We start from the raw sequence: 23,327 nt of genomic DNA, 5'->3' as shown, positions 1-23,327 counted from the left end.
CCAGATGGAGTGGATCCAGAATGATTTGAGAAGAAAGAAAGTCAAGATAGTGGAGGTGTTTTGACTATTGTTTCAGGGGTGGGCAATTTTGGGTCCATACCTGGATCTTTTTTTTTTGTTTTGTTTTGTTTCTTTTAATAAAAAAAAACACATGTAGAACCCGACCCCAACCCTTCCCCTTTATTAAACAATTGAACCCTGACCCCACCCAAGCCTCCCCTAGCCTACCCTCCCAAGGCCCCCCGGTCTCAGAAAAATGTCCCTGATGGTCTAGCAAGGAACCCAGGAACGACCTCCTATTCCCGGGCCCAGTGGCTGCCATTATTCAAAATGGCGCCAGCTGCCCTTTGCCCCTATCATGTGACAGGTGCTATCGGTTCCATTGGGTAGCCTCTGTCACATGATAGGGGCAAAGAGTGGCCGGTGCCATTTTGAATAATGTCAGCCACCAGGCCTAGGATTTGGAGGTTGTTCCTGGGCCCTCCGCTAGATCACCAGGGACATTTTGGTGAGTCCGGGGGAGCTTGGGAAGGTGGGCTAGGGTGTGCTCAGGTGCTGGGGTTGAATTGTTTAATAAAAGGAGAAGGTTGGGGATGGGTTCCTCATGCATTTTTTTTTAATTAAATAGTGCACCTTGTTAAAAAAGAAAAAAATTCATGTTTTTTTCTTTAGTTTATTTAGACCTATGAAATGCAGTGAAATAGAAAATATTATCAGTAAAGTACCACCTAAGTTTATTTCCTGATCTTTATTGCTAAATATCCAAGTGGAATAACATAGCAACCACACAATTTTATTCACAATTTATCCTACAAATCACTGCTTTTATACAGAGGAAATTGGTATTTATAAGCCAGCTAGTTTGAACTTGGCAATAAGAAAATCAATGGAAATTCTGATAAAGTGAAAAAGGTTAGTGAAGTGTCTTAAAACCTGCAGATTACAAGATCCAAGGCAGCCTGCTTTTACCAGCGGGAGATCATATCAGACAAAGCTGATCCATTTCTCTGACTGGAGATTTGGACCACAGGCATGCACTGGATGCAGTATATTTGGATTTTGACAAAACATAGACACTGTCCTGCATAGGAGGCTCATAAATAAATACCTGTGGTTTTGAAAATTCCATTTTCCTACAGGACTATAGGAGCAAGGCCCATTAAAAATCTTCCAATTAACTTTGTGTATGCTGACAAGATTGCATCTCTCTCAAAAGGCAACCAATGCAGCCACTAGAACTTTGCACTACAGTTGAATGAACAATTTTCAAAAGATTACATAAAGCACAGAATTCGCTGGTAGAGGAAGATTGTCATGTACAAGTTCTCCACCTGCTGACTGATGATCTTAAGCTTCACCTTCGCTTTCACACTGCTAAACATACTCTGGGCTTGTCTCATAGCTTTGGATTTCTCCCATTCTGTGTGTCTGTGAAAATATGAGTCATGCGACCATGTCAAAAGTTTTCTGCTGCAGTGCAAAAAATTGCTCCAGACCCCTCCATGAAAACATTTGGGATTCTCACTGGGAAATAAATTTTGCACTGAAGTAAAACCGGAGTAAATGTTTTGGTGCATTTGCTCCATCGTGTTCGGGGCTGCTCTGTCACGCGCTCATCCATGATAAAGTTAACAGTTCTTTTCTTTGCTTCATTTCAGGGCCTCTACGTGTTTGTGGTGTATTTTATCCTGCACAATCAGCTCTGTTGCCCTGTGAAAGCCAGTTACAGTATCGAAACCAATGGGCATGCCCACCCTAGCTCCACCTTCTTTACAGCAAGCAGTGGCCTGCCCCCAGCCGGAGGAGAGATCAGCAAATCCACGCAGAACCTCATCAGTGCCATGGAGGAGGTACCTGCACTTTTAAGTCATGAATTTACCTCAAAAACACGAGTGCGCCTGAAAGTTACAGCAATGGTGTGCATAATGCGGATGGATTTAGGGCCAGCATTTATTATACTCAGTCGTCAAAATAATTTTTAAAAAACTGCTGTTTTTCTCAGTCCATGAATGCTGCGGCTTTAAAATAGTTATACAAATGGGCTGCATGTGTAAGCAAGGCTCTGCCAGTCGGTGTAGAACTAGATTTTCTCACAGCAGTGTAAATCTGATTGCAAGTCTCACCGAGTAGAAGTGTTAAAGAAGAACTATGAAATAGTCATTTCTGTTCTTAGGACAATAAAGTGGCACACCTGAAAATTCTTACACAGCACCTCCTGCCACTCAACTTTGGTCTAAATATTCAAAGTAACTCATTCTCTGTCTGGTGTTTTTCAGAATTAGTTAAAAAAAACAAAACACCTACAACTGTAAGAATTATTTTTGAGAATTCACTTTCAGTATGGCAACCAGCACATTTCTCTTATTTTTCCAATCTGTTAGCCTCGCCTGGCCATCTGAATGATGGAATGTAAGTTCCTATTGATTTAGGATTGGCCAGAGTTAAACTAAAAACTGGGAAAAAAATTAGAAAAATGTCCCTCCTCCCCCAGAAAATTCCCATGTATGTATATGTTCACACACATGAATACACAGTTTGAAACTGATCATGGGACATTCTTGTTGAGAAAACTATGATAAATGTCAGTAGGGCCTGTGATTAGGCATTATTTTAATTCCTGCTCTTTTGAATCTTGCCATGAACTTTGAAGTCATGAATGGGCAACTGTAGCTCACAGACTGCATAAGACCCTCAGATGAGATTTCTGCCACCCACCAGGTATGTGTGTGTGTGTCTGAGACTGGCTTTCAGTGTGGTTGTCTAATTACTTGGCAACTGGTCAAGAGCTGATTGGTTGGCAAAAGACTAACACTAAACTAGCAATCCATGATATATTTATGAGAATTAACCAAATTGTGGGGGGCCCAAGCAATGGCATGAATGGAAGGGGGACATCTGCTCTATTTGCCCATCCCTACTCTACAATGTTCTCTACTATCTAGTTATTTAGGGAAAATGTGAAATTTATGTTGGACATTTTTGGGCTCAGATCTGCCAGGCTCCATATCACATTATGCACCTCTCAAGGATCAGCTTGGTATGCTTTTGGGAGTTGTTGAAAGTAACACATGCTGCAAGGAAAGTGAATGAGGGAGTCAGACAGGATACCCTGTAGGCTGGTTTTGAAAAAATCCCCTGAGCTAATATTTTCTTGCAGTTTGTCCTTGGTTAGGCATGTGTGTTTGAGAGACAGTATGGGTGCATGCTTCTGTTTGTGATGGAGGGGGAAGCAGTGGGTAAATGAGAGGCCATTGTGCATGGAGGGAAGTATCAGTGATCATGTGATGGAGATGTTTATGGATGTGATCAGGTATGAGATCTGAAAATATAGGACAGAAGGGAGTTATGGAGCATACGTCTGGCGGAGTGGGGAAAGATAAGGGGGGGGGGGGGGGGAGATAGTGAGCATCTGATCAGAGAAGAGGGTATGCCTGTAACCAGCATGGGACCCAAGACTATGGGGCAGTAAGTGGATCATTAAGGGGATGACGAAAGAAGCAGCAGCATATTACTGAGTGGAGGAGCAGCATCCAGGATTGATGGGGGTAGTGAGTGTGTAGTTGGAGGAATGAAAATGAAGTAAGGAAACATGATGAACTGAACAGTAGAGTTCAGCAGGGGGAACAGATTGTGCCAAGGGCCTGCACAACTGGGTGACTAGGGATAGGGAAGTTTCATATTTTGTCATTCCTAATCCCATTTGTCCCTATTGCTTCCATGACCTCTTCTCTGCTCCTTTCCATATCCCTCAATCCCACCTTTTCCTTTTACATGTCTCTCTCTGTCCCTTGCTTTGCTCTTCCATAGCTCCCTTTCCTCACCCATGTCCTCTCCCATTCTCTCCCCTTCCTTCTTTCTCCTTCCATAAATCCCAAACCTACCAAAGCATATAACAATGAAAGTGTTGTGGAGCGCTAGGAGAGCGGTCCGCTTACCAGGAGATGTGTGTTCTTGGGCCACGGCTCGACCCCAGAGGAAAGGTGCCGTGGTAGGTGAGGCATGCCCGAGCATGGGCTGGACAGGAGCGAGGCTGGACTGAAGACAGATAACTGGAGATACTGACCCTTCTCCAGACCTGCACGCTTCGGAAGACCAACAACGCAATGGTGGTCTTATGAACAGTCCTCCGACCGTTCCAAGCCCTTTCGGACCTGCCACAGGGTACGGCAAGAAGCGGCAGGCCGGATGGAGGCCAGGGCAGTGAACATGGAGATTCAGACGAGACTCAGGGCTGGATCACGAACATCAGGCGGACATCTAGACTGGAACGTAGACATCAGGACAAGACAAGGAGCTCCAACGAAGAACAGGAAACACAGGACCTTGAAGAAGAGCTGGAACAAGGACAACTCCGGGAACGAAGACCAGCAGGATCTCAGGAGTGTCTAACTCCTTGCGAAGGCCCACTGAAGCAAGCAGGCAGCAGGAGCAGCCCTGCCCTGAAGCTGGAGGAAGGCAGGCTGCAGGAGCGGCTTCTAGCCGTGAAGACTGAAGCTGGAAAGGCAGGAAGATAAGAAGGGCTGGCTGCAGGAAGAGCAGTGTAGGCACCGGCAGGGCTGGCCTCCCTGCCGGCTGAGGACCCCGGGAGCGGCTGAGCTCGTCAGGGAGAGCGGGAGCGGCAGGGGAGGTCCCGGCCACAAGGGAGAGCCCTTGTCGGCCTGACCCTGCCGCGCAAGACCGGAGGCAGCCAGGGAAGAGCCCGGCGACGGCGGCAAGCTTGCCGCGAAGGTAGAGGCGTCTGCGGCCCGACTGGCCACGAGAGGTAAGGAGCCTGCCTGCGCTCCTCGCGGGCAGGACCGCAACAGAAAGTATCTAAAGGAATAAAAAAGATGAAAGTTGTTGGTTATACTTTTTCTTAGGCATTGTAGTTGCTTCTTAAAGTTGGCTGCTGAGTAAAGAGTGTTACTTCCGTGATTCATCCTTTTGTCATTTTGATGGACAACTGTTGTGACCCATAGAACTTTCCCAGCGTGCATACAGTGCAGCTCTTCATTAAAGGCAGATTTTCATGGAAATCCCAGAGGTCAACCACTGCCAATTATGTGGTGTACCCAAAGATCAACTCAGGAATCCACAACTGCTGACACTGTGTAAGGGCTAATGATGGGTCAGAAGCAGATTCATCCTGTTTGGTTATACTGTTTATAGACATGCCCAGGATTACCAACTGACTGTATATTATAAGGAGCAGGCTAGCCTAGCCCACCTTTTACCCCGTTGCATGTGTGGAGTTTCTTACAAATGAAAGTGTTACCTGCAACTTTTTTGTTGGCCTTTATTTCTGAGAAACAAAATAAAAATGATTCCATTATTTGCATTGCCTAACAGTTTGCATATTTATAAATTAGATCAAATGTCAACTTCATAAATTCTTACTACTCCCAAGTCTTAAGTACTTTTCCATTCCACAACCATGTAAAATTTAATGAGATGGAAAGGTACTCTGTAATCCTATATTGCGTAATGTGACAAACTCACTTTTCTCTACCAGTATCTGACTAAAAGCATCCTATAATTTTATGTCTGTCTTTGTTCTCACAAACTTGTTTTCACAATAGCTGTATCATTACTATTTTATGACACCAATGAAATTAAATTCTGTTTGTTTTAAGAACCCCCAACTTAAACACAACTTTGCCTTGAAAGAAAAAAAAAAACAGCTTATTAATGTGTTCCAGATGCTCTTTAGTTCTCAGACTGTTGCAAACATTTCTTGTCTCGTCATTGAGAATGTATTAACTGATGCCAGAAGTTGTTCATGAACTTTTATTATTTATACTCGTCGCCCACTTTGGTGAGAAGCTGCACAACCAGCAAAGGTAAAAGAGAGGATCCAAAAGCAAGAGAGTTCTAGCAAGGAACCTAAACATTCCTTACAACCAGAGTGCCCCCTGCTGCCTACAGAATGCCCCTCCCCCCAGGTGATATAATCTTCCACTCGCAGGAGCCTCCCATAATTGCACCAAGGTCTCTACAGGCCCTCATGCTCAACTGATGGTTCTGAATGCTGTACTTCAGTTTTAGTCAAAACATAGCTAGCCCATGGCTAGCATCAAAACCCCAGCCAGAGGTAGAATCGCAAAGTCTGCTATCCCTAGTGGCAGGCAGCTCAAAATGTTAGCATGGGCAGTTGCTTTGCCAGCCTTTTACACAAACGTATAGTCATAGGCGCTCCGCATGACACCCCAGCACTGCATCCAGGATGAAAAGACCAGGTGTGTAGGCTTGTCTTTGGAGAATATGCCTAACAGAGACTTGTGGTTAGTACAGATTTCAAAAGCCTGGTCATACATATAGCTGTGGAACCTTTTAACTCCAGCTACCAAAGCAAGCACCTGTCTATCAATCTGAGCATAATTTTGTTAAAATGACAAAATCTCAGAATAGTAGGCAATAAGTGCCTCTGCACTGTCTGACAAAGTATAGCTCAGTCCAGCACCAACACCATATGATGAGGCATCACTGGTACTTGTGAGAGGCCTCTGGTTATCATAGCAAATGAGCATGGAGTCTAATGTCATTACATAAAGCATCAGCAGGTTAGCAGGTCCCCTTCCCCTTTATGGAGAAATCTGTGTAGCAGTTGCCTTGTATGGAAGAAACATATGATAGAAGTTAAACATTCCCAAAAATGAACTAAGCTCGTCTTTAGACGTCGATTCAGGGGCATCTTGGATTGCTTTTATCTTGCCCTCCATAGAATGTCCCACTAGTAGTCCCAATTACACATTTATCTTTCTTCACGTGAATGCCTGATTTCTCAAATCTGTGAAGGATTTCTTTAAGTTATCCAGATGCTTACATGACCAAGACATCATCAAAATAAGGTGCAACACAGGGAATTCCAGCCAACAATGTTTCTGTAAAGCATTAAAAGATGCCTGGGATGACAGAAATTCTGAATTGGACATGTTTAACTTAGAAGGCCCCATGATGAGTTATGTTTGTCTCAGCATCCACAGATTCTTTGTCCAACATCAGTTGCTGGTTTTCTTATACAAATTCCAAGGTACCCTTATCAACAGAAAATGAATGTAGAATATTAGCTGACACCAACAGATATTAATGAACTTTTACTATTTATTCCAGAACCCACTTTGGTGGGAAGCTGCACAATCCATTAAAGACAGTAATAAAAAACAAGAGAATATCTAGCACACAACCGGAACATTCTATACACCTAGAGGGCCCTCCTATTGCACATATAACAGTGAAATCACTGGTTCCATAGGATGTTGTACTTGCAGAGGTGGATATTTTCTATTTTCCAATTATTCTGCTTAACCGAACAACATTAAAATTGCAACATAATGTTTAGATCTTTGTGTTATTGGGGGAAACAATACTATAAAATGGGTTTAGCTGATCAGTAGCAGCCTTGCATGCTACAAACATGGGGGACCTGAGTTAGAAAATTGTCCCAGGTATCCTATGGTTTTAGGCCAAAAAAAATTCAGATGAGTTTTAGAGAGGAGAACTGATCATGTATATTACTTGTGTGTCTCCTCCTGACCAATTAGTGGTGTGGCACTGATTAGGATCCAAAGCTTTTTAAAATATTTGTCTTCTGTTATTCCAGCAAGAGGAAGAGTACTGCAATGCAACTTCTGAAGGAAGAGGAGGCTTTAGAGTGAAAAATACTGGTCCCTTTAATAGGCATTGAATTGTAGAAACCCTCATAAGAACATAAGAAGTATCATGCTGTGTCAGACCAAGGTCCATTGAGTCTAGCATTCCAACAATGGCCAGTCTGGGTCACAAGTACCTGGCAGATCCCCAGTAGCTGATCTATTCTTGTGTCTTGCTCCCAGGGATAAGTGTTGGCTTTCTCTAGTCTACCTGGCTAATAACTATTTATGGACTTTTCCTTTGGGAACTCGCCTTATCCTCTCATGAATCCTCATCTCATTTGGAGAATCCCCACTTAACAAGATCTTGTAGATCACTATAAATATATTTGTAGCCCATGGGCAGTAAAACCCTGGTATTGAACCCAAAAGCTTACATATTAAGTTTTTGGCCTTACTTGTACAGATCGCACAACTTTATACATCACTCTGAGAGTCTAGGATCCCCTTGTCGGGGGGAAACTTAGCTCTAAGGCCCTTTAGCATAATCTACACCCCGACCTCTCTTTCCATACCTTTAAATATTACTGATGATCTTGTCACTTAGACAGCAGCAATAACCATACTGGAAACAGGGTGGGTTCTAATTCAGTTTTGCTGATAGGTTGTAAAAGTGAATGGATGATCTATTACAACTCAATTTTAAAATTTGTCAAAGTGATCTTCACAAAATGAAATTTAATAAATTTGTGACCATACTTTTTCTGACAACCAACTCTCCAATTACTTCAGTCAGTTCATGTAGCAATTTGACTTAGTCCTTCTCCTTACTTTTAGGTTGATTTTAAAAGCATTGCTTGTGCAAAAATGGGCCACACGTGAGGAACCTAGATTTTAAAAAGGTGCAATATACGCATGTATTTACATGTTCGCGCATGAGGATAAAGGGGGCCAAAAAGGGGCGGAGCATGGACATTCCAGGGCGGGGCCAAGTCTTATGTGCACAAATCTGAATTTTAAAACGGAACCTGTAGTGCAAATACCCTAGATATTCACATAACTTTACTGCTGCTCCTGAGGAGGAGCAAGTCTGTAGATCTCAAGTTTTAGGACTTTTAGGACAGGCTGAGGAATCCGGGTCAACTAAGTAGCATGCAGGATGAAGAACCAGAGGTGTCTGAAAGGCCTTCGCTATTAACTGTACAAACTGGTGAACTAATTGGAAAACTGGCAATATGCCTTGTACAAGCATGTTTTAAAATTCACTGACATATGCGTGTTACAGGCGTGTTACAGGCTCTAATTTTCGCAAGCACTGACTACTGTAATTCCCTCCTACTTGGATTACCACACACAACGATTAGACCACTCCAAATAATGCAGAACACGGCTGCCAGAATTTTGACTGGTAAAAATAAAAGAGACCACATCATTGAAACCCTAATAGAATTGCACTGGTTACCCATCGAGCAAAGAATACATTACAAAACCCTATGCACCATACATAAATTAATACATGACGAAAAAGCCGAATGGCTGAATACAGCCCTTCACCTACACGTCCCTAACAGGAACCTAAGATCAGCAAACAAGGCCTTACTGACCATCCCCTCAGTTAAAACAGCTAAACTAACCCAAGTAAGGGAAAGAGCACTTTCCCTAGCAGGTCCTATGCTATGGAATACCATGCCGGTCGAGATCCGCTTACAAACAGACATCAAAGCCTTCAGAAAACACTTGAAAACATGGTTATTTAAACAAGCCTACAACAATGAGAAAGGAGAGTAGTATACAGTGACAAAGAGAGAAAACAAAAAACGATCCGCAGAACACTCATGCACTTTACCCCAACCTGCACGGGTATATAGTCCACCTTTATTTTTAAAATTTTTTAAATATATTTGCTCACAATTTAAAACATGAGACAATAAAGAATGGACATGACAGAACATAACACTCACAACTATGAGTAATTATAAACGAGCTATGTTACCGTATAGTCTTGGCACTTGTTTAGTGATAGATCTCATCTGTTTTCCAATATTAATATTGGTGCCTTCCTGTAAACCGTTATGATGGTACTTAACTTAATGACGGTATATAAAAGTTCTTAAATAAATAAATAAATAAATAAATAAATGTGTCCTATTGAAGATACATGTGCGCTAGCTGCGCTCGAGTAACCTCTTAAAATTAGGAGCATACTTTCATGCAATTGATGCATTTTAAAACATACGCACATGTGCATATATGATTAAAAGTGCTACCATATATTCGCTTGTGCACCGATGCACACGTGTGTGGGTGCATGCACGCTAGTTTCAAATTCATTCTGTTTATACTTTAATCTCCAGATCCTCCCTTGCGAATGGGTTGGAAATGTATTCCAAGTTACTACCAGAAATCTAAATTGTTGCATTTCTAATACCTTTCTCATAGTCCTTACTATTCTTCATTTTCCATTTTGTGGAACCTGATGGTCACCTTATTGCACATTCTTCTCTGATGATAATCCCCGAATTGACACAGAATTCTTACACCATATCTCAAATTCTTCTCCCTGGAAATGGATATGACACCTCTCAGTCATTTCAAAAGGAAAGGCAACTAGCAGCATCTGAGCCTCTAATACAAAAAGACAAGATATTCCTCACAAAAGCAACTAAACAAGAGCAGGATGGGTAAAAAAAACAAATAACTTCCTCCTCTGGCAACTAAAACAGTTATCAAAAGCATGTGCAAAAACTACTAATACAGGCACTCTGTCTCCTTGGGCATTCCAGTCTCTGTTTAGAGAGACCCCAGAGTCCTAACGTAGGAAAATAATGAACTAGGAACAGCATAGGACATGCTGCCTTTGGAAGGTTAGCTTTGGAAATTCAACTCAAATCCCCAACCTAAAATCCACACTGTAAGATGGTGGCAGGGATTTATAAAGGCTCTGAGCACACCATCTGCTTCTCCCACATGGGGGAGCCAAACCCAAAACTCTGCTAGCTAATCTCTCTATACCTCCCCAGAAATGTTGGATCACCCCTTTTTATAAGGAAGCCAAGAGCTCCCTTACAAATGTATTAATATTATCATTTACTCTAAGAAAGAGGCCAGAAGATAATGACTAAAAGACAATGGAATTCTTAAACAGATTCAGTGATTTATGAATGATTATCATTTTATAAAATTCAACTATTCCAGTCTATGATAAGTTTTTAAAAAGAGTTTTTGGAAGCTGTTTTGGTATAACAGTAGATTCTCAAGAGACTCAGCTTCAGTTCCTGGTTTCAGCGGCTGCTGCTCCAGCCAGTGGGGAGGGGATGCCGCAATCATAGCTTCCAAGGGGAGGACATTCTAGCCATTGCATAACAGTGGCACCTATAGATGGGATTCAGGGTGTACACATGCCGCATTCTGAAGGGGGCTGCAGTCTGTGACCCCTAACTGAGAACTGCTGCAACATCTGTAGTACTGTGGGTGATGACTGAGGGCATAAAATGGATGAATAGCCCTGAGTAGCTGTGCATGAAGGCTCATGGGGGCCATAGCCTAATTGGAGCAGTTTCTGATTTATTTATTTATTTCAATTACTTATATACCGCACTCTCCAAAGTTCGAGGCGGTTTACAATAAGAACATTAGGATCACATAAAAACAATACAATAAAAAACTACAATAATAACATGATATAGAATAAGTAAAGTTAAAAAAAAAGGAAAAGAATAAAATATTCATAAAAAGGAAGAAGAGTAGAGAAGGAAGGAAAAAAAGGAAAAGAAGAAAAAGCGAGAATAAATAATAGAGAATCAAAAGGAGAATGAGCTGGACAAAAGTTATTCTGGGAAAGCACATGTAAATAGATGGGTTTTTAGAGCCTTTTTGAATTCTTTGGGATCAGTTAAAAGAGGGATCTGCACAGGCAGGGAGTTCCAGGTAATGGGGCCTGCTATGGAAAAAGATCTTTCACGGGTGATTACTAATCTAGTGGGTTTTGGAGAGGGTATTTGTAGGAGCATTTGGTCCTGGGGCCATAAGACCCGAGCGGGAGTGTAAAAATAAAGGTGGAAGACAACCAACAGTTTTTGTTATGGATTAAATTGTGAATAATGGTAAGCAGTTTGTAATGAATACGCCAGGTGGTGGATAACCAGTGAAGATTGTACAGTACAGGAGGGATGTGATCTGAAATTCTGCCGCCTGGAGAGTAGACGGGCGGCAGAATTTTGAACCAGTTGCAGTGGACGTAAAGACGAAATTGGAAGACCAATTGCGCAAGACATGCAGCATCACAGGACAGAATTGGCAGATCAATAAAAAGAAGCAATTCTATTGTGTTTTTTTGTTCCAGGTGCCTATTGACTGGGAGATGAACAGTCAGATTGGCTCTGATTTCAAGCACAGCCCACAGAATGGAAATGTCTTCAGTACTACCAGAGAGTTCAGCAACGGATCACTTGTGGCTGAAGAGGAATCACAAGAGTTTGATGACTTAATATTTGCTTTAAAGGCTGGTAAGTGGCATTATTCCTGGCAGGAGCAAATAAATCTTGATCTAGAATTAGGCTTTAGCTGTTGCTCATCTTGCGGTGAATTTTCAAAGCTAGGTACATGCAGAACACCAAGTTTTATGCAAGTAAATTGCTGTACTAAAGTAGCCATGGGTTCAGTGCATACAAAAGTACACCTGTAACCTGGTTTCACGCGATCTTTTACATGAACTGCAAATAAGGTGTTCCAGCAGGATTGAGTTGGGCTAGAGCTGGGATTAATGCGCATGCTTTCTGATTTTAAAAAGCATCGTGTACATTTTTAATCGGCCACGCGCATAAAAATGGGGGTTACGTTTGTGGACGGGCCCCGTGTGCACCGCGCGCAGAAATGCTGGGACGAAGGAAAGGGGCGGACCGAGGGGCAGGGCTGGAGATGACCGGTACAGTGGCCATTTGCCACTGTGCTAGAGAAGCGCGCACCGGCCGACTCCGGAGGAGCTGCAACTTAAAAAAAAAAATGTAAGGCAGGTTAGATTTAGGGGGTGGGGAGGTTAGGTAGGGGAGTAGGGAAGTTCCCTCCCAGTCCGCTCCTTAATTGGAGTGGACTGAGAGGGCACTGGGGAAGGCTGGAATGCATCGCCGGGTGAAAATTGCATAAGTCCCCTGTGTGTGCCGCCCGCACATGCGCGCACAGATTATAAAATCCGGTGCGCATGTGCGCACGGCCCCTGTATTTTATAACTTATGTGCCGGAGCGCGCATGTTATATAAAATCGGCGCGTGGGTTTAAAAATCTACCCCTTAGCGTGAAAATGACAACGCATAAGTTACACCTCTGAAGAGCAGCTGTAACGTGGGCGTGTACTTGGCCAATAACCGGAGTAAGTTTGCTTTGAAAATACTTGGTAAAGTCTGCGCGTACAACGTGCATGCAGACTGTACCACTATATGTTTTTCTGATCCATGCTTGTTCTTATAGTATTGATAGATTTTCTAAAGTTCAGGCATTTGCAAAACGTATTCACAGGAGGAGTTGGGTGCTGTGGGGAGCCTGCACCTGGTCAAGAAGCAGATAGCGCTATCTCTAAACTTTGTATTTGCTTCAGCAGCAAGCAAGCCAGTCAATACACACGTGCAACAACAGATCTGAAAACCAACCAAAGACATCTAAAATTGTCTAACAGCTTAAGCGTGAAAAGGAAAAGTTGTTTTTATTAATAGTGTCAGAGTGTTACAGTTGTTTTAGGAGGCGGGGGAGGGGGGGGGAGCGTTAAGTCTTCAGCTGCCAGGGCCTGGGAATCCTTCTAGACCTGCTGTTTCAGCTACCGGCTCCACTGTCCCTTTGATTTGTGTGATTGGTTTGGCTGCCAGCACCACTTGTCCTTGTCTGTGGCAATAGTGTCACGAATAAAGGACAGGGAGTGAAATTGAATACATTAGTGGATTTAATCATATAAGGCACATTAAAAATCAAGAAGTTACAGCCTATGCCAAACAGAACAAGAGAGTATTCAAGAGGACACATATTGCTTCAGTTGTTATAGTGCCCTCTGTAGATAATATAAGAGCAGCGATTCTCTGCAGGACAGGTCTGATGGTCCCTCCAGTTGGCCTGAATCTCTGTTTTTTTTGGTAATAGAAAATATTACCATGGATCAAATATTTTAAATATTTGTCCATTTACATGGCTCCAAACCTTTGCTGGATTTAAGCCAATGTTTTAAATGTGTATATTTCCAGCAGAAGTATGTGCATAGAGGATCCTATGAGCTCTTACACTGTGAGGCTTTTTCTACTTCTTCTAACTACAGTTGAAGAGATGTTGGAAACACAAGGACACATGCTTACGTTATGTCATGTGTTTTATTATGCATGTTTTATTGTACACTGCTGTGGACTGAAGCCAGGGAAGTGGTTAATAGGTCATTTTTAATCAATAAATAAAACATGAATTGGATCTTTATGTGCATAAACTTTATAATTGTGCATAAACTTTATGTGCATAAGCTTTAATAATTGGAGCAAACTGATACTCCTGGGGGAATTCTGTGCAGAAAAACTTAAAATTCTGCATATTTTATATTGGTCAAAATAATACAATTTACATGACAGTCTTTAAGTAATTACATTTAAATGAATACAGAAAAAAATTATTATTTAAAGATGCAGAATTTTAAATATTTTGAGCAGAATTTCCCTAGAAATTCACTGTAAGAGTGTCCCTTCCACTCGCTCTCCCTACTCCCCTGGCCACTTTGCCCTCTTAGGCCCCAACTCCTCTACCTGCCAGTATCTCTCCCCTCCACATCTAGGCTTAATCCCTTCCACTCTATCGCCACTCCCAGAGTTTGACCCCGTTCTCAGTACTGCCCCTCACACAGGCTCTCTCTATCCCTCTTGTTCTCACACACACATGCTCCCTCCCTCTAGTGCACATACACACACCCTCATACAGGCTCCCTCACTCTCTTGCACACACACATCCCCTCATACAGGGTCCCTCTCTCTTGCATGCACACCCACATAAGCTCCCTTTCTATCTCACACATACATCCTCACACAGGCTACCTATGTCTCTCTCTCATGCACCCCTTCACACAGGTTCTGTCTCACATATACACAATCCCTTCACAATGGCTAGCACACTGACATACACACGATCCCTTTTTCATACACACCAGCTCCCAATCTCTCACAAACATACACACTCCTTAACAATCTCCTCATATAGGTTCCCTCTCTCTGGCAGCCACACTCAAGCACCCCCTGCTCTCTCCTACACCCTCCTGCTTACCCTCCCTGAACTCTCTCTCACTGCTCTGCTCTCTCACCTCCCCTGCTTTCTCTCACACCCTCCTGCCTACCCTCCTGCTCTCTCTCTCTCTCTCTCACATACCCTTCCCCTGATCTCTCACCCTCACCTCCCCTCCTTCGCCTCCTCTCACCTCCACCTCCCCTCCCCCTCCCCTCTCTCACACACACACACACCTCTCTACATACATTCACTCTCACCGGGGCATTCATGTAGGCCGCGAGCGGAGCATGTCCCACGGCACACGGGGGCCTTCATCTTCGCCGTGAATGTTACACTCTACATTCACAGCATGCCGGGACCTTCATCTTCACTGCGAATGGCGTGCATGGGCCTTCATCTTCGCCGTAAACGGCACGCTCCATTCGCGGTATGCCGGGGCCTTCATCTTTGCCGTGAATTGTGTGCACTCCGTTCACGGCAGGCCAAGGTGTCCTCTGCCATTTTCTGCATAGAATTTGGCATTTCTGCACGGGGGGGGGGGGGGGGGAGTGAATTCTGCGCAAATTCTGCGCTCTTCAGTCGCACAGAATTACCCCAGGACTATAAACTGATTGTCTAACATCATTTAGCACATGCTGAAATCCAACACATTAAAGCAGATGCATAGTATAGGACATGTTAGCCTGATCATAGGTCTTTATTGCTACCAATCAGCACCTTATCAATTTCCAACATTTAACATTATCCATCAAATTATTCCATGCTTGTCTAGGATTTCTTAGTTTTATTCATAAATCCTTTGCAAATACAGTATAAGTTTAAATGACAATGCATAGGTCTCTCTAACAGCACAGCAAGTTTTCTGCCTTCCTCAGTATGAATTTCCACCCCATCATGTTATTGCTTACACACACTAATAATGTAGCAGCAGGAAGTAGATATTTTGGTCTTGGCAGATTTCTAGTATTAGTATAACATCAGTAGGAGGCCTATGATTATTATGTCTGGGTTCTGTGTGTATATATAAATATTACAGTGAAAAAGTGTATTGAGTTCCAAAAGTGCTTTCCTGTTCAGCTAGCCCAAGGGCCTTCTGTGTTAATATCTGATAAGTGCGGACCCAAATCCATTTGACAAGTCATTGGTGAGTGCACATTGGAGGAAATTTGGTAACATCTCACTTAAGTTAGCCAACAAATATGTGCAGAGGTTACACCAGTTTTCAAAGCAGAATTAATGCACCGAAGCCCACTTTTGAAAATTATCACGGCAAAATTATGTGCACACAGTTACACCTGCTCTTTGCTGCATGTAGTTTTGCTGAAAAAATGTACATGCATAGTTTTTAAAGTCAAAAAATATGAATGAAAAAGTCCCAACCTCACCCCAGACTCCACCCCCTGGGAAGCCTTTCCCTTTTGTGCATAAAAATATGCACATGCAGTGTGGTTGTGTGTAATTTTACATGCATATCAGAGGAGAAATGTTCTAATGCGCCATAGCTGCAGGTAAAGCATGAACATGCCTGCAGACGTCCCTTGGGGGCAATTTTCAAACCATCCACTTTGGGACAAAGACCACACACAATTCCTTACCTGTGGACTTTCCACCAACTTTCAAAACCAAAGTTCATGCATATTTTCACTTTGAAAATTATCACGGGTACAAAATGCGTTTTGGCTACCTTCACCAGCTTTTTTGTGCTGGTAGAATTGTGCTTGCAAAGTACATGCGAAGCTTTGAAAATGCAGTCTGTGCATGAGCTTTTCCTTTCCCAACCTAAACATGCCTCCAGGAATGCCTCTTCGACCTATAATCTAGTAAATGATGGCAGAAAAAGGCCAAACTGTTCCATCCAGTCTGCCCAGGTGGGATTCTTCCTCTTTGGATAGATAAGCATACAGCACCCATATGCAACCCAACATCTTCAACCTTTTTCCTGCTATTCTCCCCCTTATATTATTCTCAAGTATGCCCAGAATCTAATATCATCCTCCACCACCTCTGCAGATTATCTTCCGCTTTGATTCTTGTAGGATCAATGGTTAATCCAAACTCAGCTCCCTTTTCATGAATTAGCACCAAGCTTTCTAACAATTCACACAACCTCCAAAATCAGTAAAACCATTGTCCAATACATCTGGTTTTAACCATGCTCCAGTTTTAATCATGGTCAGTCTATGCAGGTTACTCCAATGCTGCCTTAGAGACCCACCATGTCACCCCTATTAGGGTCAAAACTGCTGCACCAGTGTCATTTTAGAAGACAAAGCCACTGCATGAAATGCATGTATTATCGGACATTTCATATACTGTTTCAGGGTGGCCAATTTTCAGGCAGCTGAAAATTACACATTTTAATTACTTTGAAAATCTAACTCCTCATAAAGCACTAATTTAAAAGTAAAGAGAACTTGCAGAGTCCACTGTGCTACTTTAGTCCAATTCTTAAATATAGTCCTTATGGGGGGGGGGGGGGAGGAGGGGGAATCCCATGATGCATTTCACACAAGCTTTTACACACACATTTTCCCCCCTCCCCCTCTTTGCTGGAATTGTTTCCTTTTCAAAAATTTAAGGAAACAAATTGGGAAGCAAACTGACTTGGAGGCTTTTTGCATTTCAACTTGCCATAAGTTTGCTCAATCTGTCGATCTACTCTTTATGAAAATAAATCGCAGGCACTGACCTATGTATCTGATTAAGCTGAACCACTTTCCCCCGGATGCTCTCCCCTGGCAGCACTTTGCCATCAGAGAGCATAATATCTCATGAACTGTATACCCCCACTGCCCCTCCTCTCACCTCCACTCCAAAGAGACCTGCTGAGAAGGCAGCCGAGAGCAGCTTTGTTGAGTTGCTGCTTCAGATGCAGAAGACATCAATTCCAGTTCCATCAGGTCAGCGGCACATTGAGCATGCATTAACTACTTGGCGTCACCGCATTGATCTTTTTTTGCTGCTGCGATAAAAGGGCTGCAGGAGAATGATCTTTCAGTGAACACAATTTCCAGTGAAACGAAAAAGAATACCTGTGGTCTCCTATAAGTCAGAACCCTCCTATTTGTGAGAATCAAATTTAGGCATACTTCATACAATATCTAAACATATGTCATGATTTATAGTAGTCACAAATGTATTGCAGTTCTCATTGTCTTGAATCTATATAATTATTCTCCTCTTTCAAATTTTCTTGGGTGTCCCCATTTTCACTACAGTCCTGAGGTGAATCCTCTCACTGCTTTTCTGGGGACATTTTTCTATGAAGTGATTATAAAATGCACTTAATGCATCAGGCTCATGGTCCTAGTACCCATCTGGATTCTGGAAAAAAATGAATTTTGTTACATCTTGTTGGGTGGGATGTTTCAAGTCCAGATGCACTAGGCAAAATATGTACACTTGCCAGACTTTTACATAAATAATTAGGAAATCTCCCCTCCACCCCCTAAAAGAAATCAGGACAGTTGAGGTGTCACAATACGTTTGAACTTTTGGATTTTGCTTAACCTGAAATTAACAGATTAGCAGGGTAGAGGGGAAACACATTTGAACAGTTCTTTTAAAATGTACATCCCCCCCCCCCTTTCCACCAACCAAACCCACTTAAATAGTCCTCACCGGCCCCCAGGAACTCCCCTGACCTCCCTCCACCTGAGCCTTTACCCCAACATCAGTCAGGGTCTTCCAGGGGTATTTCAAAATGGTTGCCAGTCAACCTGAGGCCAGAGCTTTTATGTTGTATGGCAACATCGGGGGAGTAAGCTTACAACTCTGCTCCTGGGTTTAAGACTGGCGTCATTTGGAAGAACCCCTGGGAGGATTCATGGAGGTACCTCCAAAGAGAACATGTTTTTTTTAATTCTCATCATTTGTTTCATATGTAGAAATAAAAACAGAAGGCCATGTTATAACCCACCAAGCACAACAAAAGGTGAAAATAACTACAGAGACCAGAAGTAGAAAACAGTGAACTGAAAGAATCAGCCACCAAATGGCTTCAACCTATGTTAACATTTGTAATACTCCCTTTTCTATGTTCAGTATTTGTACCACATTCTATTATAAAATGTCCTACTCATTAAGACTCTAGGAGACCTTGAGTATTGACCACTACGAGTGTAGATAGAATTTTTCTGTAGATGCAGCTGTGTCATAAACCCAATGAAGAGCTGCACAGATTTTACATCCATAGGCTTTGGCATATCTCTAACTTCATCTGTGTCTGCTTTCAGTCCATCTGAGGACTGGATGTGCCTATGAAAGCAGACCTCCTTCATCTTTAATTGTAGTTCTTTCACACTAAGCCTTAGATTCACCTGCCTGTATCAGTCCATAAGGACCAAGATTTTGTGATCATGGTCATGTGCTGATACCTTATCAGAGTCACCACAGTCCACAATGAGGATATCATCTGCTATCGACTTGAAACCACTGAGTCCTGCTGCTTCTATTGATACACCTCTGGTGCTACTGAGACTCCAAATGGTAGCTTAAGCCATCTGTTTCTACCTCAGGGGGTCCAGAACATTGTCAGGAAACTGCTTTTCTCATCTAACATAAAATTGCAGGAATGTATCCCATGCATCAATAAGCATAAATGCTTGAGCCTTAGGCATCTCGTAAGACATCAAGATATCTTCAAGCACTAAAATGATCTCCTCAGTCCTAGGTTTAGAAATTTTGGATCAATACAAATTCTCAGCTTCTTATTTATTTATTTAAAATTATTTCTTTAGCATATGTTCCCTGGATCATGGCAGTTTACAATCAAAACATACACAGTAATAATACACAGAACCGAAAATAAAACATTACATAGTAACAAATTCAATTTACATCAGAAAGATGAAAATATACATAGACCACAATTGAAATGATACATCTTAATAATGAGTTATTTGGCTTTCGTACTACAAGAATGTTGCTTATCCAATCAATCGGTTCACTTACTTTTGCAAGATGACCACTTGTTTCATGCCTGTCCAGCTGTGCTTTTACTTCTGCCTTTATGGCTACTGGTACAATGTGTGGAGCACATGAGATTGGTGAAATATTGAGACCATGCTCAAAATGGACTTTTACTGGAACAGATTCCACTGGTTCCTGAAACCTCATCATATACATTAATCAGCTATTATCTCGACAATAGTCTGGTACGCTGATGTTCTGTGTAGTTTATCTCAGTAGGAATGGTGAACGGAAATAACCCAAGGCACTCACATATCGAATCAAAGAGCTGTAATTTTTAATTGGCTTTCACTATATCAAACTCAAGCTCATTATTACATCCATGTATATTGCATTACATCTGAAAAAGTTCCAATGACGTTATAAGCGCTCCTGAATATAGCTTCAATTTGGTGTTACTTGGTTGTAGTCGTGCCCTCAATCAACCACATGACATTACATGTCACCCCAGAGTTCCATTGACAGGATTGTTGTATATTATTTAATCTAAGATTCAAAATCTATTTGTATCCTGTTTGCATAGTGCCTCAGCTTTCTTTTGAGAAGATCACATCAATACTGAGGCAAATCTGCATTATCTGACTCTGTCTCCTTCATCTTACGCTGCTTACTTGCTGTGTTTCATCATTTACTCGATAGACACACTCTCGCAAAAGATTTGAACTACCACATGACCTACATGTTTTTCCATATGCTAGACATTTTTCTTTCCCTCACTTATGTGCATTACCATGATGACTACATATTGCAGATTTGGTTTCAGGTGGGTTATACTGCTATCACTTCTAGCAGTAGCCATCCAGGGCCAGATTTAGGCATAGGCACATGCCTAGGATGCCAAATATCTGAAGTTGCCCTCAAACTGGGACTTCTCCATCTGCAGCTCTTTGATTTATGGGGAGGAAACCCCATTACACCTAGTCCTCTGCATTCAGGTACCATACTCTTAAATCCAACCCTGTAGCTATCCATGCTACATTGATAAGAACATAAGAACATGCCATACTGGGTCAGACCAAGGGTCCATCAAGCTCAGCATCCTGTTTTCACCCTCTTACCAAAAATGACCTTTATTCACTAGAACCTTCTCACATCCAATAGTCAACCCCATAGGATTTCCCTTAAGAGGAAAATCACCATCTTAATACAACACTATTTCACATGACTTCACTGTACCATTAGAGAGACATCCCCATTTTAACAAAACACCTTTTCCACTTCTGTGGCATATAGGGGTCACATTGACCTCTAGACATGCTGGGTCGCTTTTTCTTCCCAAATAGTGCAGATGCAATCTTCATGTTTTCCATACCACAGTTCTAACATATTGATACACAAGAGTTAATTACACATAAAACAGAAGAATGGAATATACTGGATTTTGTCCGATGCAGCTGGAGAGTGGTTGATGAGGCATTCCGTATTTAAACTGTGTGTTTGATAACAAAGATCATAACTGGCATTCTAGCCTTAAAGCTCTAGTTCAGCATAGCTCAAAATAATTTTCTGTCCTAGTCAAAACAGCAATGTAGAAGGCAACAATCTGGGTGTGGGTGTGGATGTGTGAGTGTGTGTGTGTGTGTGCGTGTGTTGATTTATCCCAACTGCTTTCTAATCTCAGACAGGGTCAAAAAATAGTTTGTTCCCTATGAACTATTCTCCCTAAACTGACCCCTCCAAAACTTAAAGTTCTTTCTAAAAAGACAAAAAAGTCAACTTACAGTACTTGTTCTATAGCAAGTGTTGAAAATTCAGGTCTTGTTTGCAATCCTTTGATGAAGTCAGACTTTATCAAGGCATTTTGCATTTGTTCCTTCAAATGTTAGGAATGCCTTTATCGTAACAGGACTGATTCTGTTTTCTGATTTCACTGCCTACTTTCACTGGTCACTCATGTGTTTACATTTTACAGGTTCGGGCCTCAATGTGAGCGACAGTGAATCCTGCCATGGGAGCCAGGATGGAGGCAGCACAGCTAACTCACAGATCGTAGAGCTCCGAAGAATACCTATAGCAGACACTCACCTCTAACCCCATTTTTAATTCAGATGTCAAGATTTTGCCTGGGTAGTAGATTTTTGTGTTAAAACACTACCATGCGATGTAGGACCCTACAAACCAATGTTGGATGCGTAACAGGAAGAATTCTTTGGGGGGGGGGGAGGTGGGGGAGTGTCAGTAAAGAGACTATAGAACATTTTACAGTGATGGAGCATTAAGACGCGAAAAGAAAACGTGACCCTAATTTGTGTTAACTAAAACCAGATGCACATAATCTGTGAAATGTAGATTACATTTTTTTTTAATTAACCTGTTTTGTGTAACAGTATTTAATAAAACAAATAGTATTCGTTTGTCTTTTATTGTTTGTCACTACAGGTAAAAAATATAATACCACAGGAGCTGAGAGCGCAGACACTCTCTGTGGAGATAGGAAACCAGAATTAGTAGGCAACATTTTATCAAACCAGATTAGCATGGGCGAGGAAATTCTTAAACTGTTGCCTACCAATCATACAATACTGGGCTGAGTCATTAAATGGCCTTAGTGACTAGGCCACTAAATGAATGGAATGTAAAGTGTGCACATAGTAACAGACCCATGCTGAAGGGATAAAGGTCCTTTTACCATGTGGATGTTCTGCATCTCAGACTTCCCGGTGCTAACCATTACTGACTAACCCACTATTTAGCATACATGCTAAAAGCCTTCAGCATGCACAGTAAGTGATAGCAGCGCTGAGTGACTCACATCAGATATGAGCTGATATTTAAAAACAGCCATGTAAAATGTATCTGATACATGACTGGTTTGTATAAATAGCCATATTTAAAAAGAAACACCTTAAATACACACAGGTTTTCACTGGCCTTCATTTTCTAGTGTTTATATTTCATGTGATACCAGTAGGTTTATTTCTTAATTCATAGTATCAATCTATATGTTGTGTGTTAATCTTCTATGCTAATCTGTGCAAATTCTGAACTACATATTGTACTCAATGTACAAATACACACTTATACTTAAACACTAACTTCTGTAATTTATCCACACTTTCTAACAAAAGGACTAGAGACTAAGAAATGAGTTTGTTAAAAAGACTGCAGGCAAATCTAACTAACAAGTACTGCGCATGAATTCCTTTCTCAAAAAGGACTGTGGTACAGTGAAAGACTGCTATCCATATATTCTTTGTTGTATTATCCGTTGCATTCGTCTCCATTCTGCCATGGAGCCATACAGATGTTTTTCAGGAATGCCCAGCTTGCAGTACAGTGCAGTCTCAGCAAAAGATTGCAACACCGAAGCTAAGGGCTTAGCCCAGTTTGAGGGAAGTTACAGTAAAACTGTCATAGGTGTTTCATAATATGAAACAATACAAGATCTTGGACTGAACTCTACAATATGCTAGTTAGGAATCCATCCCAGGGATTTTTTGGCATAAACACATTAAACCTTCCCTGAAGAAAAATGGGTTTTTTTTGTACTGCTATTACATTAATCTTACTCACTGGTATATGCAAACAGAAACATTAGTTGCTCAAGAG

At 41.9% G+C, this 23,327-nt stretch overlaps 1 protein-coding gene across 1 annotated transcript in view; it reads left to right on the top strand.

Moving 5' to 3' along the window:
* Positions 1-22,114, top strand: part of ADGRV1 (adhesion G protein-coupled receptor V1) — a 1,128,533-nt gene extending 1,106,419 nt beyond the window's left edge. Inside the window, exons 88-90 of the mRNA XM_029573357.1 lie at positions 1,659-1,850; positions 11,911-12,073; positions 21,691-22,114. Coding sequence (XP_029429217.1) covers positions 1,659-1,850; positions 11,911-12,073; positions 21,691-21,809 — 474 coding nt within the window. The 3' untranslated portion in view covers positions 21,810-22,114. The remainder of the gene's footprint in view (positions 1-1,658; positions 1,851-11,910; positions 12,074-21,690) is intronic.
* The last annotated feature ends 1,213 nt before the right edge of the window (positions 22,115-23,327 follow it).

This window comes from Rhinatrema bivittatum, chromosome 1 (assembly GCF_901001135.1).
Source record: "Rhinatrema bivittatum chromosome 1, aRhiBiv1.1, whole genome shotgun sequence".
NCBI classification, from domain to species: Eukaryota; Metazoa; Chordata; class Amphibia; order Gymnophiona; family Rhinatrematidae; genus Rhinatrema; species Rhinatrema bivittatum.
This window is presented reverse-complemented; position numbering and strand designations above follow the sequence as displayed.